Source organism: Rhodnius prolixus, unplaced genomic scaffold, assembly GCF_049639745.1.
Source record: "Rhodnius prolixus isolate KJV_2025 unplaced genomic scaffold, Rpr scaffold_8, whole genome shotgun sequence".
Taxonomy (NCBI): domain Eukaryota; kingdom Metazoa; phylum Arthropoda; class Insecta; order Hemiptera; family Reduviidae; genus Rhodnius; species Rhodnius prolixus.
The window spans coordinates 17,383,466-17,409,012 of NW_027411593.1; the positions used below are offsets into that span (position 1 = coordinate 17,383,466).

The 25,547-nt window shown below is 34.2% G+C and overlaps 1 protein-coding gene across 4 annotated transcripts in view; it reads right to left on the bottom strand.

Annotated features, from left to right (window-relative positions):
* The window catches only part of LOC141450970 (uncharacterized), a 33,981-nt gene extending 8,643 nt beyond the window's left edge, over positions 1 to 25,338 (bottom strand). The window contains exons 1-4 of one of the 4 annotated variants that reach the window (XM_074121928.1): positions 24,873 to 25,333; positions 24,511 to 24,671; positions 17,085 to 17,220; positions 3,989 to 4,262 (exon numbers count right to left, since the gene is read on the bottom strand). In XM_074121928.1, coding sequence (XP_073978029.1) covers positions 3,989 to 4,262; positions 17,085 to 17,192 — 382 coding nt within the window. In that variant the 5' untranslated portion in view covers positions 17,193 to 17,220; positions 24,511 to 24,671; positions 24,873 to 25,333. Of the gene's footprint in view, positions 1 to 3,988; positions 4,263 to 17,084; positions 17,221 to 24,510; positions 24,672 to 24,872 lie in introns of all 4 variants that reach the window. The other 3 variants (XM_074121930.1, XM_074121927.1, XM_074121929.1) reach the window with 3 other exon arrangements.
* Positions 25,339 to 25,547: the final 209 nt, after the last annotated feature.

Genomic DNA, 25,547 nt, shown 5'->3' on the forward strand with positions numbered 1-25,547 from the left:
AAGAAATACGCAGAAATATTTTAACTTTTAATTTTAGTATAAAACACTAAAAATTCCCTTTTTTTTTTCTTCAATAAATAGATATTAAACAAAAAATGAAAATATCAAGCCAACCATGACCCACCCACAAATAATATAATAATAATCCTCATTTCCAACAGTTTAATAATAGATTCATTCCCACACAAACACCAGTTTACAGCTGATACCTGAAAATAATTTTCTATACAATAGGCAAAAAAAGTATTTGCACACCCTGTTATTTTAAGTTTTCATATAAAAAAAAATTCGCTTTTTTACCCAAATTACGTTTATTTAACTTCTTAAATCAAGCACTATAAGATGATAAATAAAAATATGCAAAAGAGTCAAATAAATTAAGTATAAAGAACATAATGTTATTTTATACTGCAAAAAAAGTATTTGCACACCTAGTGAAACATTTCAAAAAATAATTTGGTTGACCATAACCAATCATAACATTGTCCTTAATATTTAGTGTGCATCCCTTTAGCTTCAATTACGGCTTGTAACGCCTTGGCATTGATTCAACTAAATTTCTTGTCACCTCATCTGATAAATTGTTCCAGGAATTAACTGACACTTGTCTTAAGTGCTCCTTACTTGTAATAGAGGTCTGGCGGACTTTCCTGTCCAAAATATGCCACAGATTTTCAATTGTGTTCAGGTCTGGTGATTGAGGTGGGTTCAGTAATCTTCTTGGGGCATTATAAAGGAGCCATTCTTTTGTAATGTTGGCCGTATGTTCTGGATGGTTATCCTGCTGGAAATGAAAATCGTTCTCCAAACATAATTTTACAGCACTTGCCTTCAAGTTGCCTCGCAACACCTCCAAATAAGACCGAGCTGTTATTATGCCCTCAATAACTTCTAAATTACCCACCCCAGAGTAAGCCATACAGCCCCAAACCAAGATATATCCTCCTCCATGCTTAACAGTTTTTAATATATTTTTTGTATTCAAACCAGTTTTATTTCTTCTCCAGATTGTTATTATATTTTGTGGTTTAAAAACCTCAATCTTGCTTCCATCAGAAAAAAATAATTTTTTCCCGAAATTCAACAGGTTTTTTAACAAATTCTTTGGCGAACTCAAGACGTTTTTTCCTATTAACCTCACTAATAAATGGCTTTTTTAAGGGTCGCCTGCCTCGTATGCCTTTATTGTGAAGGACGTTTCTTATTGTTTGAGGTGTAACCGTCTTTCCTGAACAAGACGCCAGGTCATGCGCAAGTTTTTGAGCGCTGTGAGTTGGTTTCCTCAGCGTGTCTTTGACGACCTTCCTCCTCTCCCGTTCATTTAAGGCTCTTGGTCGACCTGTTCGCTGTTTATTTTCTGTTGTTCCTCTTTTAATGATATACCTCACTGTTAAAAACGATAAATTTACTTTATTTCCGATTTCTCTATTACTGTTTCCAGCACGATGTAATATAAGCACTTCCTGTTTCACACTCACAGGAATTTTTCTAGATTTTGGAGCCATCTCAATGCACTAGTTGAAAACACAATTAAAACTAATGAATCTAATAAAGGGAGTATAGACAGTACCAAAGGTGACGTTAATCCTCTTTTGTTAGGGCATTTGTTTTATTTACATGTCAAGAGATCCCAAATTACAGCTGTGCAAATACTTTTTTTGCAGTATAAAATAACATTATGTTCTTTATACTTAATTTATTTGACTCTTTTGCATATTTTTATTTATCATCTTATAGTGCTTGATTTAAGAAGTTAAATAAACGTAATTTGGGTAAAAAAGCGATTTTTTTTTATATGAAACCTTGAAATAACAGGGTGTGCAAATACTTTTTTTGCCTATTGTATATCCTCTTAGAAAAACAAAAAACTAAGATTTTTTATAATTTATTTAAAATATTAATAAATGCCACAATAAAATATTTTGGCAGTATTACACGATATTATTTAAAAAGAAAAAGCCATTATTTTGTAATTGATACTTTTATTATCTCCTAATGAGTTTTAAAATACAGATTTAAGGCCCCTTCCCAAGAACAAAAATTCTCAGACATCACATCTATAGTTTAAATTTTATAAATCAATTATAGATTTAAAAAAAAATTGATGCCGCAAATAAAAATAGAAGATAGTGTATAACATTTTTACTAGTGTGATATATAAGCCCATGTGTATTCGCTATATTATTGGGAAATTCTTGAATTGCAGCCAAATGACACATTGAAATTTATGTAGATTGAGAATGGAAGACTCCAATTAGAACAAATTAAATTCTACATACCTTTTTTTTTTTTAACGAAAATAAATATTTTATATAATTAACGATTTTATTTTATTTGTATAATTTTAATTACTCTGATATTTTTATTGTATTTCGAAGGATGTTAGTAAACAATAATAACAAGTTACTTTTACTTAAGCAATTTTTTGGCCCGCAGCAAGAGAAAAGATAAATCCTGTTCTTTAATTCACTAATACAATTAATGTTACACAGTTGTAACTTGCAATCATCTCTACAACTGATTTTAAAACAATCATTTTTTTTATTTATCGATATAAAACAAAAACTAATCGGTGGTTCAACAGCCAATGAAGGACAGCAATATCATTATTTTTACTTTAGCTGACTTTCAAACAATCGATCTTTATTGATCAATTTAAAGTAAAAACTATTCGGTAGTTCAACAGCCAATGAAGGACAGTAAAATCATTATTTTTACTTTAGCTGACTTTCAAACAATCGATCTTTATTGATCAATTTAAAGTAAAAACTAATCGGTAGTTCAACAGCCAATGAAGGACAGCAATATCATTATTTTTACTTTAGCTGACTTTCAAACAATCGATCTTTATTGATCAATTTAAAGTAAAAACTAATCGGTAGTTCAACAGCCAATGAAGGACAGCAATATCATTATTTTTACTTTAGCTGACTTTCAAACAATCGATCTTTATTGATCAATTTAAAGTAAAAACTAATCGGTAGTTCAACAGCCAATGAAGGACAGCAATATCATTATTTTTACTTTAGCTGACTTTCAAACAATCGATCTTTATTGATCAATTTAAAGTAAAAACTAATCGGTAGTTCAACAGCCAATGAAGGACAGCAATATCATTATTTTTACTTTAGCTGACTTTCAAACAATAGATCTTTATTGATCAATTTAAAGTAAAAACTAATCGGTAGTTCAACAGCCAATGAAGGACAGCAATATCATTATTTTTACTTTAGCTGACTTTCAAACAATCGATCTTTATTGATCAATTTAAAGTAAAAACTAATCGGTAGTTCAACAGCCAATGAAGGACAGTAATATCATTATTTTTACTTTAGCTGATTTTCAAACAATCGATTTTTATTGATCAATTAATGCAAAAACTAATTTATCGGTCATCAGCTAACCTCACTTCCAGCTAACGTATCTCTAGGCTTGATTTGCTTCCAGGAAACAAATTTCATATCTCGAGGCTCTCGTTTTGTTTAGATAAAAGCTTCTAGATTTACCTTGTTTCCACATGATATTTTGCATGTTTTTATTTAGAAATTCTTCAAAACTTGTTTTAAAGAGTAATTTTGAGGATCGACATTATCTCTTTCACCCGACAATTAGGTTAGAAAAAAAGAAAGACTGTTCATTTTAATTTCTTTAAACTGGAACAATAGTTATATTTCTATATTTCAACTCTTTGAGCACAATTTGAATAAGAGATTCCACTACTTAAAAGTATCGGTATGACAACAGATTATAGTCGATAATAAAAATTCTAAAATGTTGAAAAAGATAAGTTGGGTCCTTTCAAAAAGTATATTTACTCATTAACTCTATAAAATAAAATTATTTAAGTCGAAATTGAAAAGATTTATGTTCCATGAACTTCTTGAGAAGTCCTTTTTTAAATTGGAGGAATGAAATTTAAAATAAAAAAAAGAGACAAATTATTAATTAAAACGATTTAAAAAAAAAAAATGATAATATACTAACTCACGTTGAGCACCCCTGTTTGGAGTTTGTTCTAATGTATATAAAGCCCTTGGGGCGGACGCTCGCCTGAACGTTCGTATAGCTGAACGTCTAGTAATTGAACACGGTGTTGTTGGCGCCGATCTAGAACTACCCTCAGCCACATAACCACCTTTATCTTCTTTAGTTTTACTATCAAAGTGTAAAGTGTTTGGTCGCCTTGACGACGACATACTGTATCTGGAGTGTAGACACTCTGCTTCCAATAAACACGTGCAAGCTTCTTGATTGCCCCGCGTCTGCAAGCAAAAAACAAAAATAAACAAAAACTTGATTATTAAAGTAAGTAAATTTTATGATTATTTATCTTGTAAGATCCTCAGATTGAAGTCTGTGATTAATAGAATAGATTAATTTTTATTTTGATTGTTTCTTTGATTGATAATATTGGTTCTTTGTCAATGTATTTATTCTTGAAAGTATACATATGTCACACCATTAGCTTATGCGTCTTATAACCTTTTGCACTGGATAATGTAAACAAAACAGGGACTCGATTCCCCTGTGAAATGATGCTTTCTATTAATATTCAATGGAGAATTATGCCACATCTCACCAAGAAAAATTCGACTCACACGACTTGACCATAATATAAGATAAGATAAGATTAAATAAGGGCGGCCACCAGGCCTACGCCACTGCGACCCCTTTGGATCTATTGTGGCTCCCCGACTTTTAGAGCTCACCCTCCAGACCCGTCCGTTTAATTAGACTCTTAATTCTGGAGAGTGACTCCTGGGTAAAGCTCTTAGGCCTTGGTTTTTCCTCCCCGAGAAGTAACATCCTTAGCCATACAAGCCCCTCACACTGACACAACACGTGCAGTGCAGTTTCCTCTTCTTCCTGGCAGAACCTACAAAGGCTGTCATCTGCCAGGCCCATGCGATGCATGTGTTTTCTGAGTCTGCAGTGGCCAGTTAATAGGCCTACAATCATCCTGATAGCCCCACGGCCTTGACGGATTAATTCTGCAGTCAGCCTCGGCGAATAGCCTTTAATAAACTCCTTCGCCTGTCTCTGTCCAGTGGTGGCGAGCCACCACTCCTGAGACTTACTCTGCACCCACAAATTAATGGCCGCAGTCTTGACACACTTCGAAACCCCAAAACAGGGCTCCGGGCCAACGAAGTGTCCCGCAGAGCCTTCCCGGGCCAATAAATCTGCCACTTCGTTTCCTTTATATCCTGAATGACCAGGTACCCAAACCAGAAAGACCTTATTTTGGTCACTAATTTCCTTCAGGGCACCCAGACAGTCCCTTGAGTTGACCTGGTAGGAACTAATTGCCCGTAGAGCAGCCTGACTATCCGAGAAAATTACGACCTTGGAATTAATAATTCCTCGCCCTTTAATCTCGGTAGTGCAGAACCTAATTGCAGCTAGCTCAGCTTGAAAAACTGTAGCTAGCTTTCCTAGGCTAACCGAAAAGCTACATTTCGGCTTCACCCCGTACACTCCTGCCCCTACACCCTCTCCCATCTTGGAGCCATCCGTGTACCACATCGAGTCTCCCATAACTGGGGGTCCACGTCTCCAAGCCTCCCGGTCTCCGATACAGACTTTGAAAGACTTGTACGACTTGACCATAGTTTATTTTATTATTATTACTATTTTCTAATTACATAAACATTACACAATAATCACACTTAACTGGAAATTACCCCCTTAAAGTTTCAGTTTAAATTTTTTTTAAATTTAAGTAGTAGATTTATAAGATGTTGTTACAGATGGAAAATCTGGTAACAAGAATTCTTAATTAATTTTAATTTAAATAATTCAATTGGGGACAAATGTATACATAAAAATAGAATATGAATACAAAGAAATACGTCTTTGGTAAGATAAGCAAGTGAAATTGTACTTCGGCCTGTTTATGAAGAAGCGAACAAAAGGGGATAAACAGAGCGGCGCGTATGCGAGGAGCCAGAGCTCGACTGTGAGCAGTAAGTGACGGATAGCTCTGTTATAAGGTGACTTCCTTTTCTTCGGCTTGGCCGGATACACCTACAATTTTCATACAGAAATTGGAAAGTTCGTGTGAGGGGTTGAAGTTACTAGTGTTGGTGAACATTTTTTTCTGTAACATTTCCCAGTGTGGGGATTACCCTCCACGTAATTTACTACAGAAAAGGAAGTAGAGAGTGCTGCAGTGGACTACGGAACAAGCGCCGGAAAAGCGAAAATACAATTTCACCCACGCAAAAAACCAAAGTAAGACCCAGGCCTGGGGTAAGTGGAGTATTTCTTTTGTATATAGTTATGTATATAGTTTTCACGTTTTTTTTTTCCTAATTATATTTTATAGTATTAAGGTTTTCAACAGTGTAATTTTTTTTATTTTTTTTTGTAACCCTATGAGGATAATTTTATTGGTTTAGTATAAGAAATAGTACAGTTATAAGGAAGCTTCCGCCTTCGTCTTTTTTTTTCCCTAAACAAGGGTTTTTTTTAATTTTTGTTTCTTCTGTAAATACAGCTATCACTTGATATAATATATCGTATACTTGTGCTAAGTACCGTAAGGGTAAATAATATTGTATCAGAAGATATACATTTGCCACCCAATAATCTTTTTTTTTAAACTTCTTTTTCAATATACATTGTTGTCTCCAAATTGCCTTCGTCTTTTTCTTTTTATCCCAGAACTCCCTCCCTCCACCTTATTTTATTTTTAGTTGCAGACTAAATAAAAACTATTATTATGTTCCCGTAGGTTTCGCTGTTTCCTGCGGGACTAACTTAAAACAGCGTGGCGCCCTAAATACATTCTTCTTTTATTCTTTTTTTTTTATTTTCTCTCCTTTACTTATTGCATTTTATTTTATTGTTTTCTTCTTCATCTCGACCCACCCCCTTCTCCATTGACGTGACGCTGGGCCTAAATGGCACCGTAACATTTTTCTGGCGCCCAACGTGGGGCCCTTGATAATCGGGCATTTCCGGTAAGCGTCGTGTACATTACACTGTTATCTGTCGGTAATCTGTAGTGGAGCTGTAATTTCGTCTCAGAATTATTTTTTTGAATAAGTTATCAATTTGTGTATTATTTTATTTACGTCTAGTTACACATTTTCTGAAATTGATACTGCGGAATACATTCTGTGCTTCATTTGTAATTAATAGTTGGTTTCCGAATTTGTTGATCGGGCTAATTATAGTTAATTCAAACTGCCTTGAAGTTCGTAATAAATTTTAGTTTAATAGAAAGGGAAACAAATAATAATAAAAAAAAAAAAAAATAAATAAATAAATAAAAATAAATAAATTAATAAATAAAAATAAAATAGTTTAGTAATAATAAATAAAGCATTAAAATAGACTTAATTTTCAGATTTCTTTTCGTCTTTAGTAAACATTTACAGGGTATTTAATTTATTTGTTTATATTATTGTCTTCATTATTTCTTGCCTTTCAATGATTTTATTTCTTTATTCTGAGATATTCTTTTACATTTTTTGTCCTATTATTTAGGTTGATATTTTCTTCATTATTTTCATTGTTCCTTTCTCTACCCATTTCCGTTTCAATATTCCTTTCCCTACGTACTTTTTCCTGCATCTTGAGAGCATTTTAAATTTTCTTCATCGTTTTCTATTTTCTTCACCATGGATGTTTATAGACTACTTAAGGATGAACTGAGTTACGAATTGGTTATTAGGGGTCTTCAAGGAGAGGGTACAGTCGCTGAGTTAAGAAAACGATTAGCGAATGCCCTGGGATCCAACGTTTTGCCGGTTGAACGCATTTTTTCGGCTTTATCACCCAAAGAGGAATTGAGTTTTTGTGGCAAAAAGCTAAACGAACTCAAACAGCAAGCTGAGATAGTCGAAGAAAGTGATGCGAATGAAATCAAACGCCTGAAAACTCGACTTCTCCATGTAGAAGAGCGGCTTAACCGAATCATGAAGGTTGAGAAGGACAAAGAGAAGGTATTAGAGAGTTTTAAAAATGATGTAAAAGATCTCTGGGGTTTCATAAAGCAAATTGAAGAGAAGACAGAGATCCGAGAACTTCCACCACCACCATCAGGAAGTAAAGGAACTAAAGTTAATGTGGTGGAGTCTAACCCTACTGGAGAAACTACTCTAAGGACTTTTCTAGATATGCCAGCAGCTTTGACTGGCCAATCCACACAGTGCCAAAATTTTCACGAGACATTCAGGAACAGAGACTTAATGCTCTACAAATGGGGTCTCAAATTCACGGGTGATGACCAAGATCAACCCCTCTGCTCTTTTCTGGCACAGGTAGAAGATAGAGCAATGTCCAGAAGGATTTCTAAAGACGACCTTTTCCAATCAGTGAGCGAAATTTTAGGAGGCACTGCACTGGTGTGGTATCGGTCCAAGCGGAATGTAATAAAAAGCTGGGAAGAACTCGTGGCAGGGCTTCGCAAAACATTTTTGGATCCTGACTACGACCACCAACTGATGGAGGAAATACGCAGACGCACGCAAGGTCCTCAAGAGAGTATTGCGATTTACATAGCGAGAATGCAGGCCCTGTTTTCTCGTCTTAGTGAGCCCATCTCGGAAGAGCAAAAGCTAGCCATCATTAAGCGTAACGTCAAAAAAGAATACCGAGCCCTTCTCCCTCTGACTTCCTTCCACAATATTGAGGAGCTGGAAACAGTTTTGCAGAACCTGGAAATAGGTGCTACTATGGCCTCGCGCTATGAAGAGCCACCGACAAAAGGCACTTTGGAGCCTGACCTGGCTTACAGAGGACCTCGAGGGAAGACAACTAAAGCTTGCCCGGTAAGCACTTCTCCACTACCTTCCACATCATCAGAAGCATCGAAGGGTACCCGACCTATCATTAAGTGCTGGCACTGCCACCAAGTAGGCCACACCTACAGATTCTGTCCAAAAAGAAATAGGTCACCTAACAGTAGTCAGCCTTCGACCAGCAGCCTCAAACCTAATGCGAGTTGTCCAAATTGTCAGAAGAAGGAAAACTTCGATGGCGGTCGAGCTTAAGTGGACAGACCTCGAGCCGCCCCTCGAAAATGTCCACATCTGATCCGGAATGGCTGGAATGGATTTCCGTTGTGACAAACTTCATGCAAGGAGAACGGTCTATACCCCTACTTCAAATGGCACGCAAACAGGATGGAAGACCACATTTGAAGATATCTTTGTTTGGAATGACTTTTACCGCCCTTTTAGACTCAGGTGCTTCCAAGTCGCTGATAGGTGGAGCTGGATGGCGGAGAATAGAGAAACTGAACCTTCCCTTACAAACAGAAGACTCAGTAAAGGTTACCACTGCCAATGGTACCCGAGTAGATGTTCTTGGCTCCGTTCAGATTCCAGTGGAGTTAGCGGGAAAGGTTAAGATAATAGAGTTCTTGGTTGTGCCATCCCTAATTAATCCCATCATTTTAGGAATAGACTTCTGGGAGTCTATGAGCATCGTCCCTGATGTAAAGAACAAAAGGTGTACGTTCAGTGAAGGGGACAATGAAGAAGTTCAGGTGTCCGCAGCTTTAGTGGAAAGATCCGCACTCACCACAGAACAAGAAAAAGAATTGAGCGCCTTCCTACAAAATTGGCGGTCACTTCCCATAAACTCGGAAGGTACTGATCTTGTCCAACACTCCATCGACACCGGAGATAATAAGCCAATAAAACAGAGATACTACCCTGTCTCTCCGGCAATGCAGACCATCGTTAACCAGGAATTGGACAAAATGATAGAAGAGGGCATTGTAGAACGTTCCACTAGTCCTTGGTCCTCCCCTGTAGTTTTGGTTAAGAAACCAAATGGCCAATATCGGTTCTGCGTCGATTTTAGGAAGTTGAATGCAGTCACGAAGAAGGATGCCTATCCGCTACCCTACGTATCGCATATATTGGACAGGCTACGGGATGCGAGATATTTATCCTCTCTAGATCTAAAATCGGCGTATTGGCAAGTAAAGGTCAAAGAAGAGGATAGGGAGAAAACAGCTTTCACCGTACCGGGGAGAGGTCTCTATCAATTCGTTAGGATGCCTTTTGGCCTGCACAACGCACCTGCAACCTGGCAACGTTTAATAGATACCATCCTAGGGCCAGAGCTGGAACCCAAAGTTTTTGTCTACCTCGACGATATTATCGTTGCTACCCAAAGTTTCGGAGACCATTTAGACACGCTGGAATTGGTGCTGACGAAACTTCAGGACGCAGGATTAACAGTTAATTGGGAAAAAGCGCAAGTTTGCCGAGCAGAGCTTAAGTATCTAGGCTATGTGGTGGATCAGGAAGGGTTACACGTTGATCCAGAGAAAGTAGCAGCCATACTGAATTTCCCACAACCACGGACAGTTAGACAAATTAGAAGATTCCTAGGTCTTGCATCGTGGTATAGGCGGTTCGTACCACACTTCGCATCTGTTAGCGCGCCATTATCGGAATTGACAAAGAAGAGCAAGAAGTGGTGTTGGGGTACGGAGCAGGACAAGGCTTTTAGAGAGCTGAAAAATTTCCTTGTCTCCGCACCAGTACTGACGTGTCCAGATTTCAGTAGGCCCTTCTTGCTTCAAACCGATGCTTCATCGACAGGGCTAGGAGCCATCCTTTCCCAGGTGTTCGAAGATGGAGAAAAGCCCATAGCATACGCCAGTCGGAGCTTGACCAGGAATGAAAAGAATTTCTCGGTAACCGAGCAGGAATGCTTAGCAGTTCTGTGGGCCATCGAGAAATTTCGACCATACCTGGAAGGAATGGAATTCAACGTTATAACTGATCACCATTCTCTCATCTGGCTGCTGAACTTAAAAGATCCCCATGGGAGGCTAGCCCGGTGGGCCTTAAAGCTTCAGCAGTATGCGTTCACCATCAAACACAGACCTGGTAAGCAACATGCGGCGGCTGACGCACTATCCCGAGTCAATGAGGACATGGTGGAAGCAGTGAACGTGACATTTGAAGAGGTAGAAGATTGGTATGCTGCGATGATCCGCAAAATAAAGAAAGAGCCGGCGAACTATCCCAATTGGAGAGTGGAGGACCATAAGAAGCTTTTAAAGAAAGTAAAGGAGGCGCAGAATAAGATCTTGAGCGAGCCCCATTCATGGAAAATTGTTGTTCCGAAACGCCAGAGAATAGATGTATTGCAGGAATACCATGACAGTCCGGTGTCAGGCCATCTTGGAGGATATAAGACGCTACACCGCATCAAAGAAACCTACTACTGGCCAGGAATGGCAGCCGACATTGCTAGATACGTAGCCAGATGCTCAATATGCTTGGAGAATAAGCCGCTACAGAAAGCACCTGCGGGCTTGATGGGCAAGCAGAAAGCAATTACGGAGCCATGGCAAGTAATATCGGCAGATCTAATGGGTCCATTGCCTTTATCTACTAAACAAAATAGATACTTGTTTGTCGTAGCCGATTATTTTTCAAAATATAGTGTCTTGATGCCCATGAGACAAGCCACCGCAAAAGGGGTCACCAAGCTTATGGAAGAAAACGTTATCTTGAAGTTCGGAGCTCCGCAGACAATTATCTGTGATAACGGAACGCAGTTTGCCAGTCAAGAATTCAAGACGAAAATGCAAGAATACGGGAGCAAAATTTGGTTTACGGCGTCCTACCATCCCCAGGCTAACCCTACGGAAAGAGTCAACAAGGTTTTAAAGACGATGTTGTCTTCTTATGCCAGAGATAACCACCGGAACTGGGACAAAGAATTGCCGAAACTCGGATTTGCGTTGCAAACCGCAGTGCATGAAGTGACAGGTGTGACACCGGCCTACTTGAACTTTGGCAGAGAGTTAAGAAGATCTGGCCTTGATTATCCTGATCGAGAGAACGCAGAGGTTGTACCAGAGATTGATAGGGAATCTCGTTTGGATCAGTTATCCAAGATGCCTTTGTTCTATGAAGAGATCCAGGATCGTCTGTCAAGGGCCTATGAACGCTCGGCTAAAATTTATAATTTGAGGAGAAGACCAGTGAAGTATCGTACGGGAGATATCGTGTGGAGGAAAAGTCACATCCGTTCCGACGCCAGCCAGTACTACTCCGGGAAGTTGGCACCGAAATACATCAAATGCCGAATCAAGAAGATGCTCTCAAATATCATTGCGGAGTTGGAGGACTTCGAAGGAAAGAGTATGGGCACCTGGCACATAAAAGAACTAAAAGCCGACCCGCTGCCCAATCCCTAAAACATCCCCGTCCGCAAATTCCTACCCATTCCTCTTCCTAATCCTGTTCCGTTTATTTCCTTTCTGAATCCCGACGTTTCTCTCCGGAGGCAGAGGGGGAATTGTTACAGATGGAAAATCTGGTAACAAGAATTCTTAATTAATTTTAATTTAAATAATTCAATTGGGGACAAATGTATACATAAAAATAGAATATGAATACAAAGAAATACGTCTTTGGTAAGATAAGCAAGTGAAATTGTACTTCGGCCTGTTTATGAAGAAGCGAACAAAAGGGGATAAACAGAGCGGCGCGTATGCGAGGAGCCAGAGCTCGACTGTGAGCAGTAAGTGACGGATAGCTCTGTTATAAGGTGACTTCCTTTTCTTCGGCTTGGCCGGATACACCTACAATTTTCATACAGAAATTGGAAAGTTCGTGTGAGGGGTTGAAGTTACTAGTGTTGGTGAACATTTTTTTCTGTAACATTTCCCAGTGTGGGGATTACCCTCCACGTAATTTACTACAGAAAAGGAAGTAGAGAGTGCTGCAGTGGACTACGGAACAAGCGCCGGAAAAGCGAAAATACAATTTCACCCACGCAAAAAACCAAAGTAAGACCCAGGCCTGGGGTAAGTGGAGTATTTCTTTTGTATATAGTTATGTATATAGTTTTCACGTTTTTTTTTTCCTAATTATATTTTATAGTATTAAGGTTTTCAACAGTGTAATTTTTTTTATTTTTTTTTGTAACCCTATGAGGATAATTTTATTGGTTTAGTATAAGAAATAGTACAGTTATAAGGAAGCTTCCGCCTTCGTCTTTTTTTTTCCCTAAACAAGGGTTTTTTTTAATTTTTGTTTCTTCTGTAAATACAGCTATCACTTGATATAATATATCGTATACTTGTGCTAAGTACCGTAAGGGTAAATAATATTGTATCAGAAGATATACATTTGCCACCCAATAATCTTTTTTTTTAAACTTCTTTTTCAATATACATTGTTGTCTCCAAATTGCCTTCGTCTTTTTCTTTTTATCCCAGAACTCCCTCCCTCCACCTTATTTTATTTTTAGTTGCAGACTAAATAAAAACTATTATTATGTTCCCGTAGGTTTCGCTGTTTCCTGCGGGACTAACTTAAAACAGCGTGGCGCCCTAAATACATTCTTCTTTTATTCTTTTTTTTTTATTTTCTCTCCTTTACTTATTGCATTTTATTTTATTGTTTTCTTCTTCATCTCGACCCACCCCCTTCTCCATTGACGTGACGCTGGGCCTAAATGGCACCGTAACAATGTAATCAACCATTAAATAAAATCGGAGTATTTTGAGAAAAAAAAAATCTCAAAATACTGAAAAATCGATTTAGAAAACTGGTACTACCGGTCTGCCAACTTCTTTTATATTCAAAAATTAAGTTTTACATTTTATTTAAGAGAAAAAAAAACACTTCAAAAAAAGATTCTGAATCTATCCAGTTAACCAATTTTGACCAACTTCTTATTGTGGCATGCTCTGTTGGAACATAAGCGAAATATTAAAATATGGGATTTTTCGTTTTTTTCAGTTACTGCACATGTATAAACAAACTCGTACATACCACCAAAACACCCACCCACCCACACACACACACACACACACACACACACACACACACACACACATCAATTTGTAAAAATATCTTTTTCATATTTATTAGGACTTCAAAACGGATATTTACCAGGAAAATTCAAAAGTGAAACCATAAAAGCATGATTACAATACCCGTTTTTTTTACTAGTTGAGTAACTAATGCGGGCCATAACAATAATTGAAAGAGCCTTCTCCTGTTTGTCTAAATTTCACCCACACATTATGGGACTGTTTCCGGTTTTAGCATTGGCGTGCCGATAAGTGGAAAGGTTCTGCAGCATTCAGCGCTACGAAAGCTTCATATTTAGCCATTAAAAACATCCTCCTACACATTGGAGCAAGCAAATCAAAATAAGAATTGAAAATACCACTAAGGCATTTCAAATTTTAGGTATTTATCGTGTTTAATGGATTTCATTTTGTTATCATTCGAGTAAACTGAATAAATAAAATATTAACCAATGAAAACCAATTTGATTTAAAACAATGTATTTAAAAAAATACATTCCAATCTTTTCTTAGGTTTAAGGCACAATTTATTCCAAAAATAAGCAAAAAAAAAAGGCAAATCATACTATAATCCAGGTTATTGACGCCTAAAAATCCCCACTTTAAAATTTCTGGCCATAAATCATACCGAATTCAAAATTATTCAGAATTTAAGAAAGGATGCGCCATTTTGAATAAAGAAACTTATATTAATTGTTAAAAACATCTTTTGCAATATTTGAAGTTTTTATTCCAATTATCTAATCTAATAATTTTTTTTTTTTTTTTTTTACGTACAAGGAAAGATAGTTGATAAACTATTGCTATAGCAAGTAGGCGTATTTTAGCAAAATATATGAAGAGAAATCAAAAGGTCATTTACAAAAATAGTCACCATAGATAGATATTATAATACATCATAATATGTTATAATAGATATTTCAGCCAGAAATTTAAAAATGAATTAGTCTGCTACACTGGAGTGACCAGAAGTTTTCTGCGATAGCAAATTTTCGACGGCTACAGCTTACCGAGTTCAAAATATTCAAGCTACTGTACATAAAGCATCACTTTTTTAAAAAAAATTTACCTGGCACTTTAAAGTTCATTGTACTTTAGGAACTGTTGGTAGACGATGACTGTGCGTAATCAATAAATTTGATTCACTAATGATTAATTTAACTCGCCATCAATTAATGTTTTTTTTTAATAACTAAATAAAAATTACAATTTCGAAAATTTAATACAATTTGAGATTATTGAACACCTATAAAAAAAAAAAAAACTGCCAGATGTTTCTTTTATTTGCCAAAATCTCATTAATTACAACAAACATTAATTTTACATCTTTTGCTTTGCCAATTTATCATTATATACAACAAATGCCATTCTAAAGCAACTCTAAAATTTGTTTTCAAAAGTATAACGTAATAAGTGAAGAATTTAAGAGGAATAATGCATTTCCTGTTTATTTACAACTCTATAGGTGGTAAAATTTTTAAGATCCATATAATTTTCAATTAAGTGTTCAACTTCGTGACTGTGCAAAAATTTAGTTGCTTTTAGATTTCATGCCAACAGGCCAAGATATTTATTTTATTTTTTCATTTTCGTTAACAAAAATAAATTAATGAATTTTAATTAAATATGTGAGCCTAGGTATTGGATAGTCTTTTAGGCGGAGCTAACTAGTCGGGGGAATAATAAATACCAGGGTCGTCATCTTCTCAAATTTAAAGGCTATCAAGTCCTTAAACAGTTAATGATATTGCCTAAAATATTTTCGAGATATTATTTTCAGAAAAAATCTCAGTGTGTTTTAATCTAAATGAAACTTACAAAACAAAACAAAAATAAGTAGATAAAATTTAACAGTAATGGATTAACTTCACTAGCTAAAGCTTCACCGAAAAAAATTTGGTTACGTTCCTGCGTATGGCCAATTAACAACAAAAAAAACGCGTTTTTAATTAATTCATAAAGTAAAATTTTATTCAAATTATTATGTATCCAAGAATGGTTGATTTATTTATTTTAATTTTTTAAAAATAAACTGCTTACCAAATAAGATATCAAAACTGCTTCTTTTAAGATACCAAAACATATATTTCCCATTAAATCCCAATTTAGAAATATTGGCATTATTCAAAATTATTTCCCCTAAATGCAGAAGGAGAAAGTAGAGAAAAGAACTCATTAAAGATGGTCTAAAATAAATAAATAAGAGAATCCGATGTCTAGATAGTAGTAACATTGCGTTAACGAAAAGCGACGGTTAAGAGCAAGCACATATAGTTTTTGTGGGCTCGGGGCCAATAAATTCTTGTCTGTGAATGCAACACACCTACAACCTCTCAAATCTAGTATCGAAATCTAGCTTATAGAACTATTCGGCTATACTTACCTTCTATATAAGAGTCTAAATAAAAAAGAAGAAATAGGTTTTAAGAAAAAGAATGTTTTTTCTTACTCCCTGATAAAGTAAATATTAATAAATAACAAAAATCTTATCACAGAAATCACAAGCTACGTGTTACACTTAATCTAAAGCAGCAAAAAAAAAAAAATATTACTAATAAGCCCAACTATCTCATGTTACTTGCGAGTACTACAAGCAAGTCTCAAATGAACTGTGTATCCGTCCTCGTCAACAATATGGAAAGTTACAAATAAGCTGATGGGATGGTTGGTGAGAAATAAGCTGATGGGATGGTTGGTGAGAAATAATCCAATTAATGAAGCAACTAATCTTTGAAATTAATAGCCAAAGTAGAACTAAAATAACGAGAGAACACTTTTCAAGGAGGTACTAAGAAAGCTCCTGATGCCAATGACCTAAGTTGTTAACGTGCCATACATTAAAGCAAAAAAATACAATGCAAGAGAGATTTATAAACAGAAAAATTAAAACAATAAACTTTTTAAAAAGTAGTAAAGATTTTAACGCAAGAATTTTTGAAATAAAAAACAAAATTATAAAGATGACATTGGCCTAACGACCTAATTCCAATAATAACGACAATCGTTACACTATCTTTTGCAACATTACAAAAAAAAAAAATGCTATTGTGTTTAAAACAATATTATTTCTACGATAGCATCACATTGTTAAGAATACATGAAACTGTAAACAAGCAATTTTACTTAAAACAGATTTAGTAAAAAATAAAAAATAAATTCATTTAGTACAAATTTATAAATATAGTTAGAGATAGTTACCAATACCACTAACTGTTACGAAATTGTTACACTACAACTATTTAGATTTAGAGTTTCAATTTATATAATTTAATTTAACCTGTATAATACAATGTGTGACAAATCTATCTGGAATATTTGGAAAACGTTGTTTAAGCTCATAAAACAGTTGTAAAGCGGATATGTGTTTACCCGAACAATTAGCCATCTCATCATCTTAAATGTAGCACGTTGTCCTGGAATCATATAAGCAATTTTTTTCAATATTTTCTTTTGTAAATTTAAAGGAATTATACAGCACAAATCTACAATAAAAAATTAAATTAATTTTTTTTTTTACAAGCTATGGAAACTATTCTAAAAGGAATTCTTTTGCTCAACAGAATGAGAATTAACATTAGAATATAATTGTAGATATTCAAAATTTGACGAGAAACAGAAGTTAGAATGATATGCACTATTAGGCAAAGACTAATTATTTATCCTAATTCTATACAAACAATAAATATATACAAATAACGTCATATGCTTCTACTTTACAGAAAACTTTATTGTTCTATTTGAGACGATTTTAATTCTTCTACTTACAAAATAAACTAAACACAGAGTATGTTTTACGAGAAACAGAAGTTAGAATGATATGTACTACTAGGAAAAGACTAATTATTTATCCTAATTCTATACAAACAAATATATACAAATATCGTCATATGCTTCTAGTTCACAGAAAACTTTATTTTTCTATTTGAGACGATTTTAAGTCTTCTACTTACAAAATAAACTAAACACAGAGTATGTTTTACGAGAAACAGAAGTTAGAATGATATGTACTACTAGGAAAAGACTAATTATTTATCCTAATTCTATACAAACAAATATATGCAAATATCTTCATATGCTTCTAGTTCACAGAAAACTTTATTTTTCTATTTGAGACGATTTTAATTCTTCTACTTACAAAATAAACTAAACACAGAGTATGTTTTACGAGAAACAGAAGTTAGAATGATATGTACTACTAGGAAAAGACTAATTATTTATCCTAATTCTATACAAACAAATATATACAAATATCTTCATATGCTTCTAGTTCACAGAAAACTTTATTTTTCTATTTGAGACGATTTTAATTCTTCTACTTACAAAATAAACTAAACACAGAGTATGTTTTTTTTTTTTTTTTTTACAATTTATATCACAACATATAATTCAGAAGAAATGAAATCTGATTAAATTTCTAAAAGTCTTTCCAAGGCAGAAAAACTGGTTTCAAGATCCATTAGACCACTTTTATCCTTCTTCTTCTTTCCAAAACTTCCAGATAACTTTTAAAAAAATTCTTCATTGATGGGCTCAAAAATAAAGAATGAGATACAGTTGACCAAATAATCAATTTTGAGCAATAATTGTTTTTATTTTCTCTTGCTCCATAACACAGTGGGATGAATTATTGCAATGTTGCACATTTTTTTTCACTGGAAATATGCACTTTGATGTCCACAAAAAAAAAAAATTATTGATTTATTAGGGAAAATTAATTTAAAAACTGTTTTTAGCTACCATGATTGGAGTATCCAGCTTCTCTTTCCATCTTCCACGATCCGGCCGTTCCTCTCGACCAGCTTATCTCTTTCTAGAGTCCCTCAATTCACTGGCAGCCTGGGCAGTCTTCTTCTCCTTCAGGAACTGAATCTATTTGGCCAACCAGACTTATCCTCTCACCAACACCTTTGATTCACTACAACATCCTCTTTCACTATCTTATTTTTAATTTTTGTGTTTGGAACTACGCCCGAAATACATTTCTATAGGTTTCAATTGATTTTTGTTAATTATTAAGTTACGATCCTTGTTTCTGGTGCATAGAGGAGGATCTTTTAGTAGTACTGGATGCAACATTCTAGAGAACATTTTTACTTCTCTAATTCATTCCCTAATAAACTGTTACTCTACTATTTCCAATCTCTTTCATCCAAACTCGTCATACCCAATCTCGCAACCTATTCCTTCTATTCTGTTTCTCAAAATTTATGGTCAAATAACTGACATCCTTCTCATTTCTAAACTTTCGCATAATAAATTCTAGATCTTTTTTTTTTTTTTTTTTTATCTCGTGGGAGCAACCAGGTCACTGGCAAAATAAATCGATATAAATATGCATTATTAATTTGCAACTCCGTGAACCAATCACTGATTATGGATGAGAATCTGAAAACTAGCAGAATGAAAGAATGAACATCTGTAGACTGTAAAGACTTTTCATTAATAATATTAATAGACGTGAAATGTCTTTTTTTATTTTCTGGGAGCCTCTAAAGCTCGTAGACCAGTCATGAACAGTGTTCATCTCTGTAGAGAACAATGTATAGAGGCCAGCAATGCTTATTAAAAAGTTCAGGGTGCTAATGATCTAGAACTGTATGCGGCTAAAATTTAAAGTAAAAATCAATTCTGAGACAATGGCGAATCGGCTGATGAATTATCGTTAAACCAAATTTAATTAAGATTTTAAATCGACAGGATAAATTTTAAGGCGTGTTATCTATTAATTAAGACTGCATTTTCAAACCATCGAGCATATTTTATTATTTTGCAAAGAAAAAAATCTGTCAAAGATCATTTACTTTTATTATATAACTCCGAGCATAAAATTGAAACCAAACCAGAAAACTTGAATGGCGGCTGAATTTAATTTAAATACAATCAATTCTGGGTTTCCCCAAGATTTCTTAATATACTTTGACCAGGCTAAAAACCAGGCGCATTTCACTAAACCAAGAAAGATTTTATGTTCAACAAAATGGGGGGAAAAAATTACATAATTCTGTTATGAATTTATTAAAAGGAAGGTCATTGTTGTTACAGAACTCCTTAAATATCAATTTTCTCGTAAACATGTCTTCTAAAGGAACTGGTATGCCTATTTTTCAATAATATTAAAAAAATAAAATAAAAAATAGCAGGATTTAATTTCGATTAATATATTTATTACATAAATCTGGTTTGATACGCACCACAAATTTCCTCCTGCAACTATATTGCAATTCTTGCAGAATTGCAGAACCGAACGTCAAGGTGACAAAATTACAACCTGGCTGGTGGGGATTGTATTAGGTTAGAAAGTAAGTTTTACGAATATCAGAAAGTACTTTATAAAATTGTGTAACTCAAATATGAGTTAAAATGTTTTACAGCACATCTTTGCCAACAAGAAACAAAAATATTTATCTCAACATCGTAAAAATTGAGTACTCATCATTCAAGGAATGCCTCTCTTGTCTGTTTCCTTATTGGTGAATGTTCTAAGAGCAAGAAAGTTATCAGTGGCTTGTAAAGATCAGTTGGCAAGAAGCTTGGCGAATAGGATAAATGAGACAGAACTTCCATTTTGAACAGATTCAATTCTTGGATAGTGATTGGTGAAATGTATGGACGAACGCAGTCTTGATAAATGATCGGACTGCTTATTTCCAAAAAAATCGGCTCTATTAGCATAATTTTCGGTTAATGTTTTGATTTCTTGGAAATATCTCTCTCAGTTTAAATGATTTTACTAATATTCAAAGATGGATAGTGGATGTACCACTCGCCGGCCATCTTTGGACGGTCTTTGGGGGCTCATAAATGAGACCTATGTATAGAAGAACAAACTTCCAAACGTAACAATATTTGCCGATTGTTCAACAATCTTGAGGCGCCCATTTTTCAAGATTTTTTTACCATTCTAAGTGCCTTAAACCACTTAAACCATCAAAAAAACAGGTATGGAACCGTTTGAGATGGCTAGGCTTTTATGTTTTTTAAGCATCATCTTCGATTTATCACAGATCTTCCAGAGCGAGGGTTATCATTAAATTCAAAATCTCTACAACAAAATTGAACATGGCTTTAACTAATGCTACGAGGCTCCAAACAGTATTAATGTTTCGAACTGTCTCAAAAATGTCATCGTTTTTGAACTCATGAGATAAAATCTTCTGTAATTGCTTCTACGACATTCTGTGAGAACAGAAGAGTCTTGGGCAGATCTATCAGGATCAATGTTACCATCGTTGGATATCTATGTTCGAGATCAAGATTATACAATATATTCGCTTAAGAACCCCAATTATATCACTTAAATTACATAAATAAAAGTAAAAGACTTGTAAAACATACACAAAGATACTACTTTTTGCTGAATATTAACATTAATCAATAATGAATCTACAATAGTTAAAAAACTGTCTCCCCCAAACAAATTTCTTTATCTGTTAACACTTCGAATGCGAATGACAGGGGAACTGGTAGATAAGAAGCCTGCCTCATTGGGGTTCGGAATTACAGACCAGGTTGCCATTTTTTGTCTGCTTATGTTATGTATGCTAACTGTTTATCGCCCACTGCCTGGTATTAGACAGTCTACGACGAGAGAACACTGTTTGGAAAACAATAATGCTCGAGAAAGGATTCTGGAGCCAAAAACCTGTTATTGTGGTATACAATTAATAAAGTATATAAAAAAACGTGAGTAAAGAATTTCCATTTTACCGCCAGCATTTTTCCAGTTTAATTTCAACCCCCCCCAAAAAAAACGATCAAATTATGATATAACAAAGCAGAGTGCTGCCAAGACTAACGAAATGGCAATGGTGCTAACTAAGTGAACAATGTAAAATAAATTGTTACGTATAAACAAGGAAAACATACAAGAAATTTGAAGAGGAAAAAATGGTCCACATATTATTACCTTGAAATTTTTAAATTCAAAGTGAGTTGATTAGATTTAATTTGATTTAATTTTTATTTGGATTGTATTTAATAAGCCCGTTTGTTAGATTAGTAGATGTAACTACATATATGTGCACTTGGCTAAAACAGAACACAGTTTGAAGCCATATGCAGACATTGATCTTCACAGCATAATTTCCTGAGAAAAACTGGTGTCAGTATTGGATTAGAACGATTATAAAATAATTATACATGTTAGTATCAATACACGAAGGTCTACCAATTTCAGCACTTAAAAGTGAAAAAGCAAAATACATTGCAGCATTCATTCTTCTAAATATTTTTAACATATTTACAGGCTATAGAATCTATTTTTCTTTTATAAAAATAGAAATATTGGTTAGAGTGTACTCTTGTTTAGTACAAACTTGCGTGATAAGGGACAAGAACCTCATTCTGAACGATCTTACTTTAATGAAATTATGATGCTATTTTTTTAGTTTTAAGAGCTAAAATTACCCGCTTTTGTGATGCGTTAAACATGTAATTAATTCGTAATAGCAGACTTGATAAACAAAGTAAAAATAGTTACAATGGAGTAACATTTTTTTTTTTTTGCAAATCTTAAATTAGGAGTAGCAAAAATAAATAAAAAGAACAGAATGGAAAAGAAAGAAAAAACAGAAAGGCATGTTTGTAAATATAAAGTGGTTAATACAGGTTTGTGTGGCCAATATTGGAAGGCTGTGGCTCTCCTATGAAAATACTTCTAATTCCGAAATAGCCCGCAATCTATGTTAAGCGGAGGTAATGTTAGCTAGTTGTCTCTGCACAATGTCTTGAACATCAAATTGTGTACAATATAAATTTTATTTACCATCTACAATTACTTAATTTTAAAATTTGTTTTTTGGAATATTAATGGGTTAATCGAAAATAGTGTTCATAAATCAATATAGAGTCTGTATTGATTTAAATGAGCTTGAAACCACAAATCAATAAATAGATTTTATCTTAAATGAAATCGGTAAAATCACGTCTTACTTTTCTAAATCCAGAAATTACTATAAACCATTGTGATTTTAATTTAAGAAATTTATAATGTTTAAAAAGATTTTATAATATATCTGGAAGAACCTAAAATATGCTCTTACAGTTGTCTAAAGTGCTAGCACGTTAAGACTAATTCATCTTATAAATAAATAAGAAATTATTATCCCAATTTTTTTTTTAGATAAATTAATGAAGTCTCCAAAATACGAGTTTTTTTCTCTTAAGAGAGATATTATGGGCACTTTAGATTGAAGCGAGAGGCTCTTAAGAATGGTAGTGTCCTGAGAAGTCATCCATCAGACGCCAAACGTACTCTGAAGTTGTTAGCGATATTATACGTGGACCAGAGTCGTTCTGGCTAAACTCACCTAGGAATGCAGAATATTATAAAACAAATCTCCCTGAGACATCCATCTTATATATGATTCATAGAAAAAAATAAAGCTGTGAAGTAAGAAGTAATTTATTTTCTTAATTGAAAACTGAAATTTTATGTACTGCGTAAGTGGTAACCACCTGGGAAATCGGATGATGGGGAACTATACCGTGGAATGTTCGGAGATTCAAGGTAGGCACTGCAAATACAAAAAGGCATAAAAGAACCAAAACTTAAAAATATTAATTAGTCTGAAGAATGCTGCATAAAGGATGCAGTTGGTATATTCTTAAGGGACACGGCTGATTGGAACGATAGCAATATCAGCTTATTAAAATAAAGTGAGGTACTACATCGATAAATATACTTATTCCAGACAAACTTTGGCATTGAGGTAGTACACAGGTTGGCTATTTCTATACCACAAAAAAATAGGCTTATTTATCCACAATCTCTCGACTCACAAGATAAGATTGATAAATAGTCACAAATGGTCAGTTAAGGAAAGGAAGTTACTATAATCTTTACATGCAATAGTCCTGGAATTAGACACAAATAGTTCTTAAGCAAACTGTTTCAAATGAGTACAATTTAAATGTAGAGTGAAAAACTTTATTTGTTCCAAAGAGAATCAAAGCGCTATTTTACTTGTAAAATTCATAAATTGATCGAATAGACACCCAGAATTGGAATGCCGGATTCTTGCGATCAACAAATCATTCGAACAATCAATCTTATTTGATTTGCTTTAAAATAATATCTCTGTAAAATCTCATTAAAATTTCTGAATGAAGCAAATTTGTTTGAGTGCACTTCTCACGCAGCGGTCAAGAAATTGCGCTTTAAAAGAGAAATATCTGTTTTTCTGACCCTTAACTTCCACCCACCTAGTAATCATTTATAGCCACTAATATGTCTAGTGATGGTGTAAGTTTTTTCAATATACTAACTCATTTGGAAAAAGAAGATAAAGGAAATCTATCTTATTGACAAACAACTACTCCTTTAAGAATCTCTATATTTTGGCTTAAGTAAAGATTACACGGAAAATGGTAGAAAGTAATCATCCAATTATCGATGCATTTAATAATGTACTGAACGCACTACAACATCTTAAAAAAGATGAATTTATCGCAAAATTTATCAGACTCTGACGTAAGGTTTCAAATCTGTAAAATACGAATATTTCTTTCAAATTGCTACTTTGAAGTTAATCTTGATCATTTTTGAATATCTATGGACCTAATTCTATTTTCTTTATAAATGATTTTTAATTTGGAAGGACAGACGGATCTAAATCAAACTCACGCAATTGCTGAAAATTACTTACGAAAAGAAATATAGTCTTAGATTTCTAGATCTTAATTTAAATAGGTTCACTTCTTACTTTACTCAGACTTGTAACTCCAGTTTCGTCTGATGTTAAGTACCCATAAGATTACTATTTTTAATGCATTTAAAATGTCAAGCGCAAACAAGATGTTTAAATACAGCGTTAAAGCGCTTTTTTATCCTTTAAAATTTGGGCTGAAGGAGGCAATATTCTGGCTGAAATCCATGACATATCAAATTAACTCAACGTCAATGCTTCAAACTAACTTACATATATCAAAATAAAAAAAAGTTTGTATTTTATTTGTTATTTATTACAGAAGTTTAAAATTTTATTGAGTCTGAAATCGTAATTTTTAGATTTGACCAGGGGAAATAACAAGGTTTTAGGACTTAAAAAAATCATAGTCAACCTACCTACGCTTAAAATTCCAAAGAAGTCAACATCTTCATTGCTTCTAAACTTCTAACAAAATGTACAATGAGTAAAAACGTCACCATTGCTAAATTGAAGTAAACTCACTTTTCACATTGTTAAGAAGTATATTTTTAACTAAAATCATAAAATTGCACACAGTTCAGAATCCAATTTATATCTAACTGACAGCGACATCACTCACTATGCCTGAATCTTAGGTATAACTAGTTTTAAATTGACAGATAAACTTATAAGCACTCATTCATAATATCATCAGATGTTCACCCATCATTGTGAATTTCAATACTACCAACGTACCAACCATATTCTCTTGTGAGAGTTCTAGATCTACATATCGTATTATGAGTGCAGTGGATTAGGTTCACGTAAACAACATTGTAACCTGCTTATTAAGGTTTCGTTCATGTTACTTCTTGTTCGATTTAAAGTATATATATAACTACTCAGGTAATTTTTTTCTCTAATGAGTTTTAATTTAAATTCATCGGTAGCATGCACTAAACCGATATCACTGATAGATTTTTACATTTACCAAAAGGTCTAACCAGAAATGCATCAACTTATTGAAAAAATGTAGTTCATTAAGTTACTTCAATGAAAACTAATTGCAAAAGCCATATTTTTTGGTCCTTTTATTTTTGGATAAACTAAAG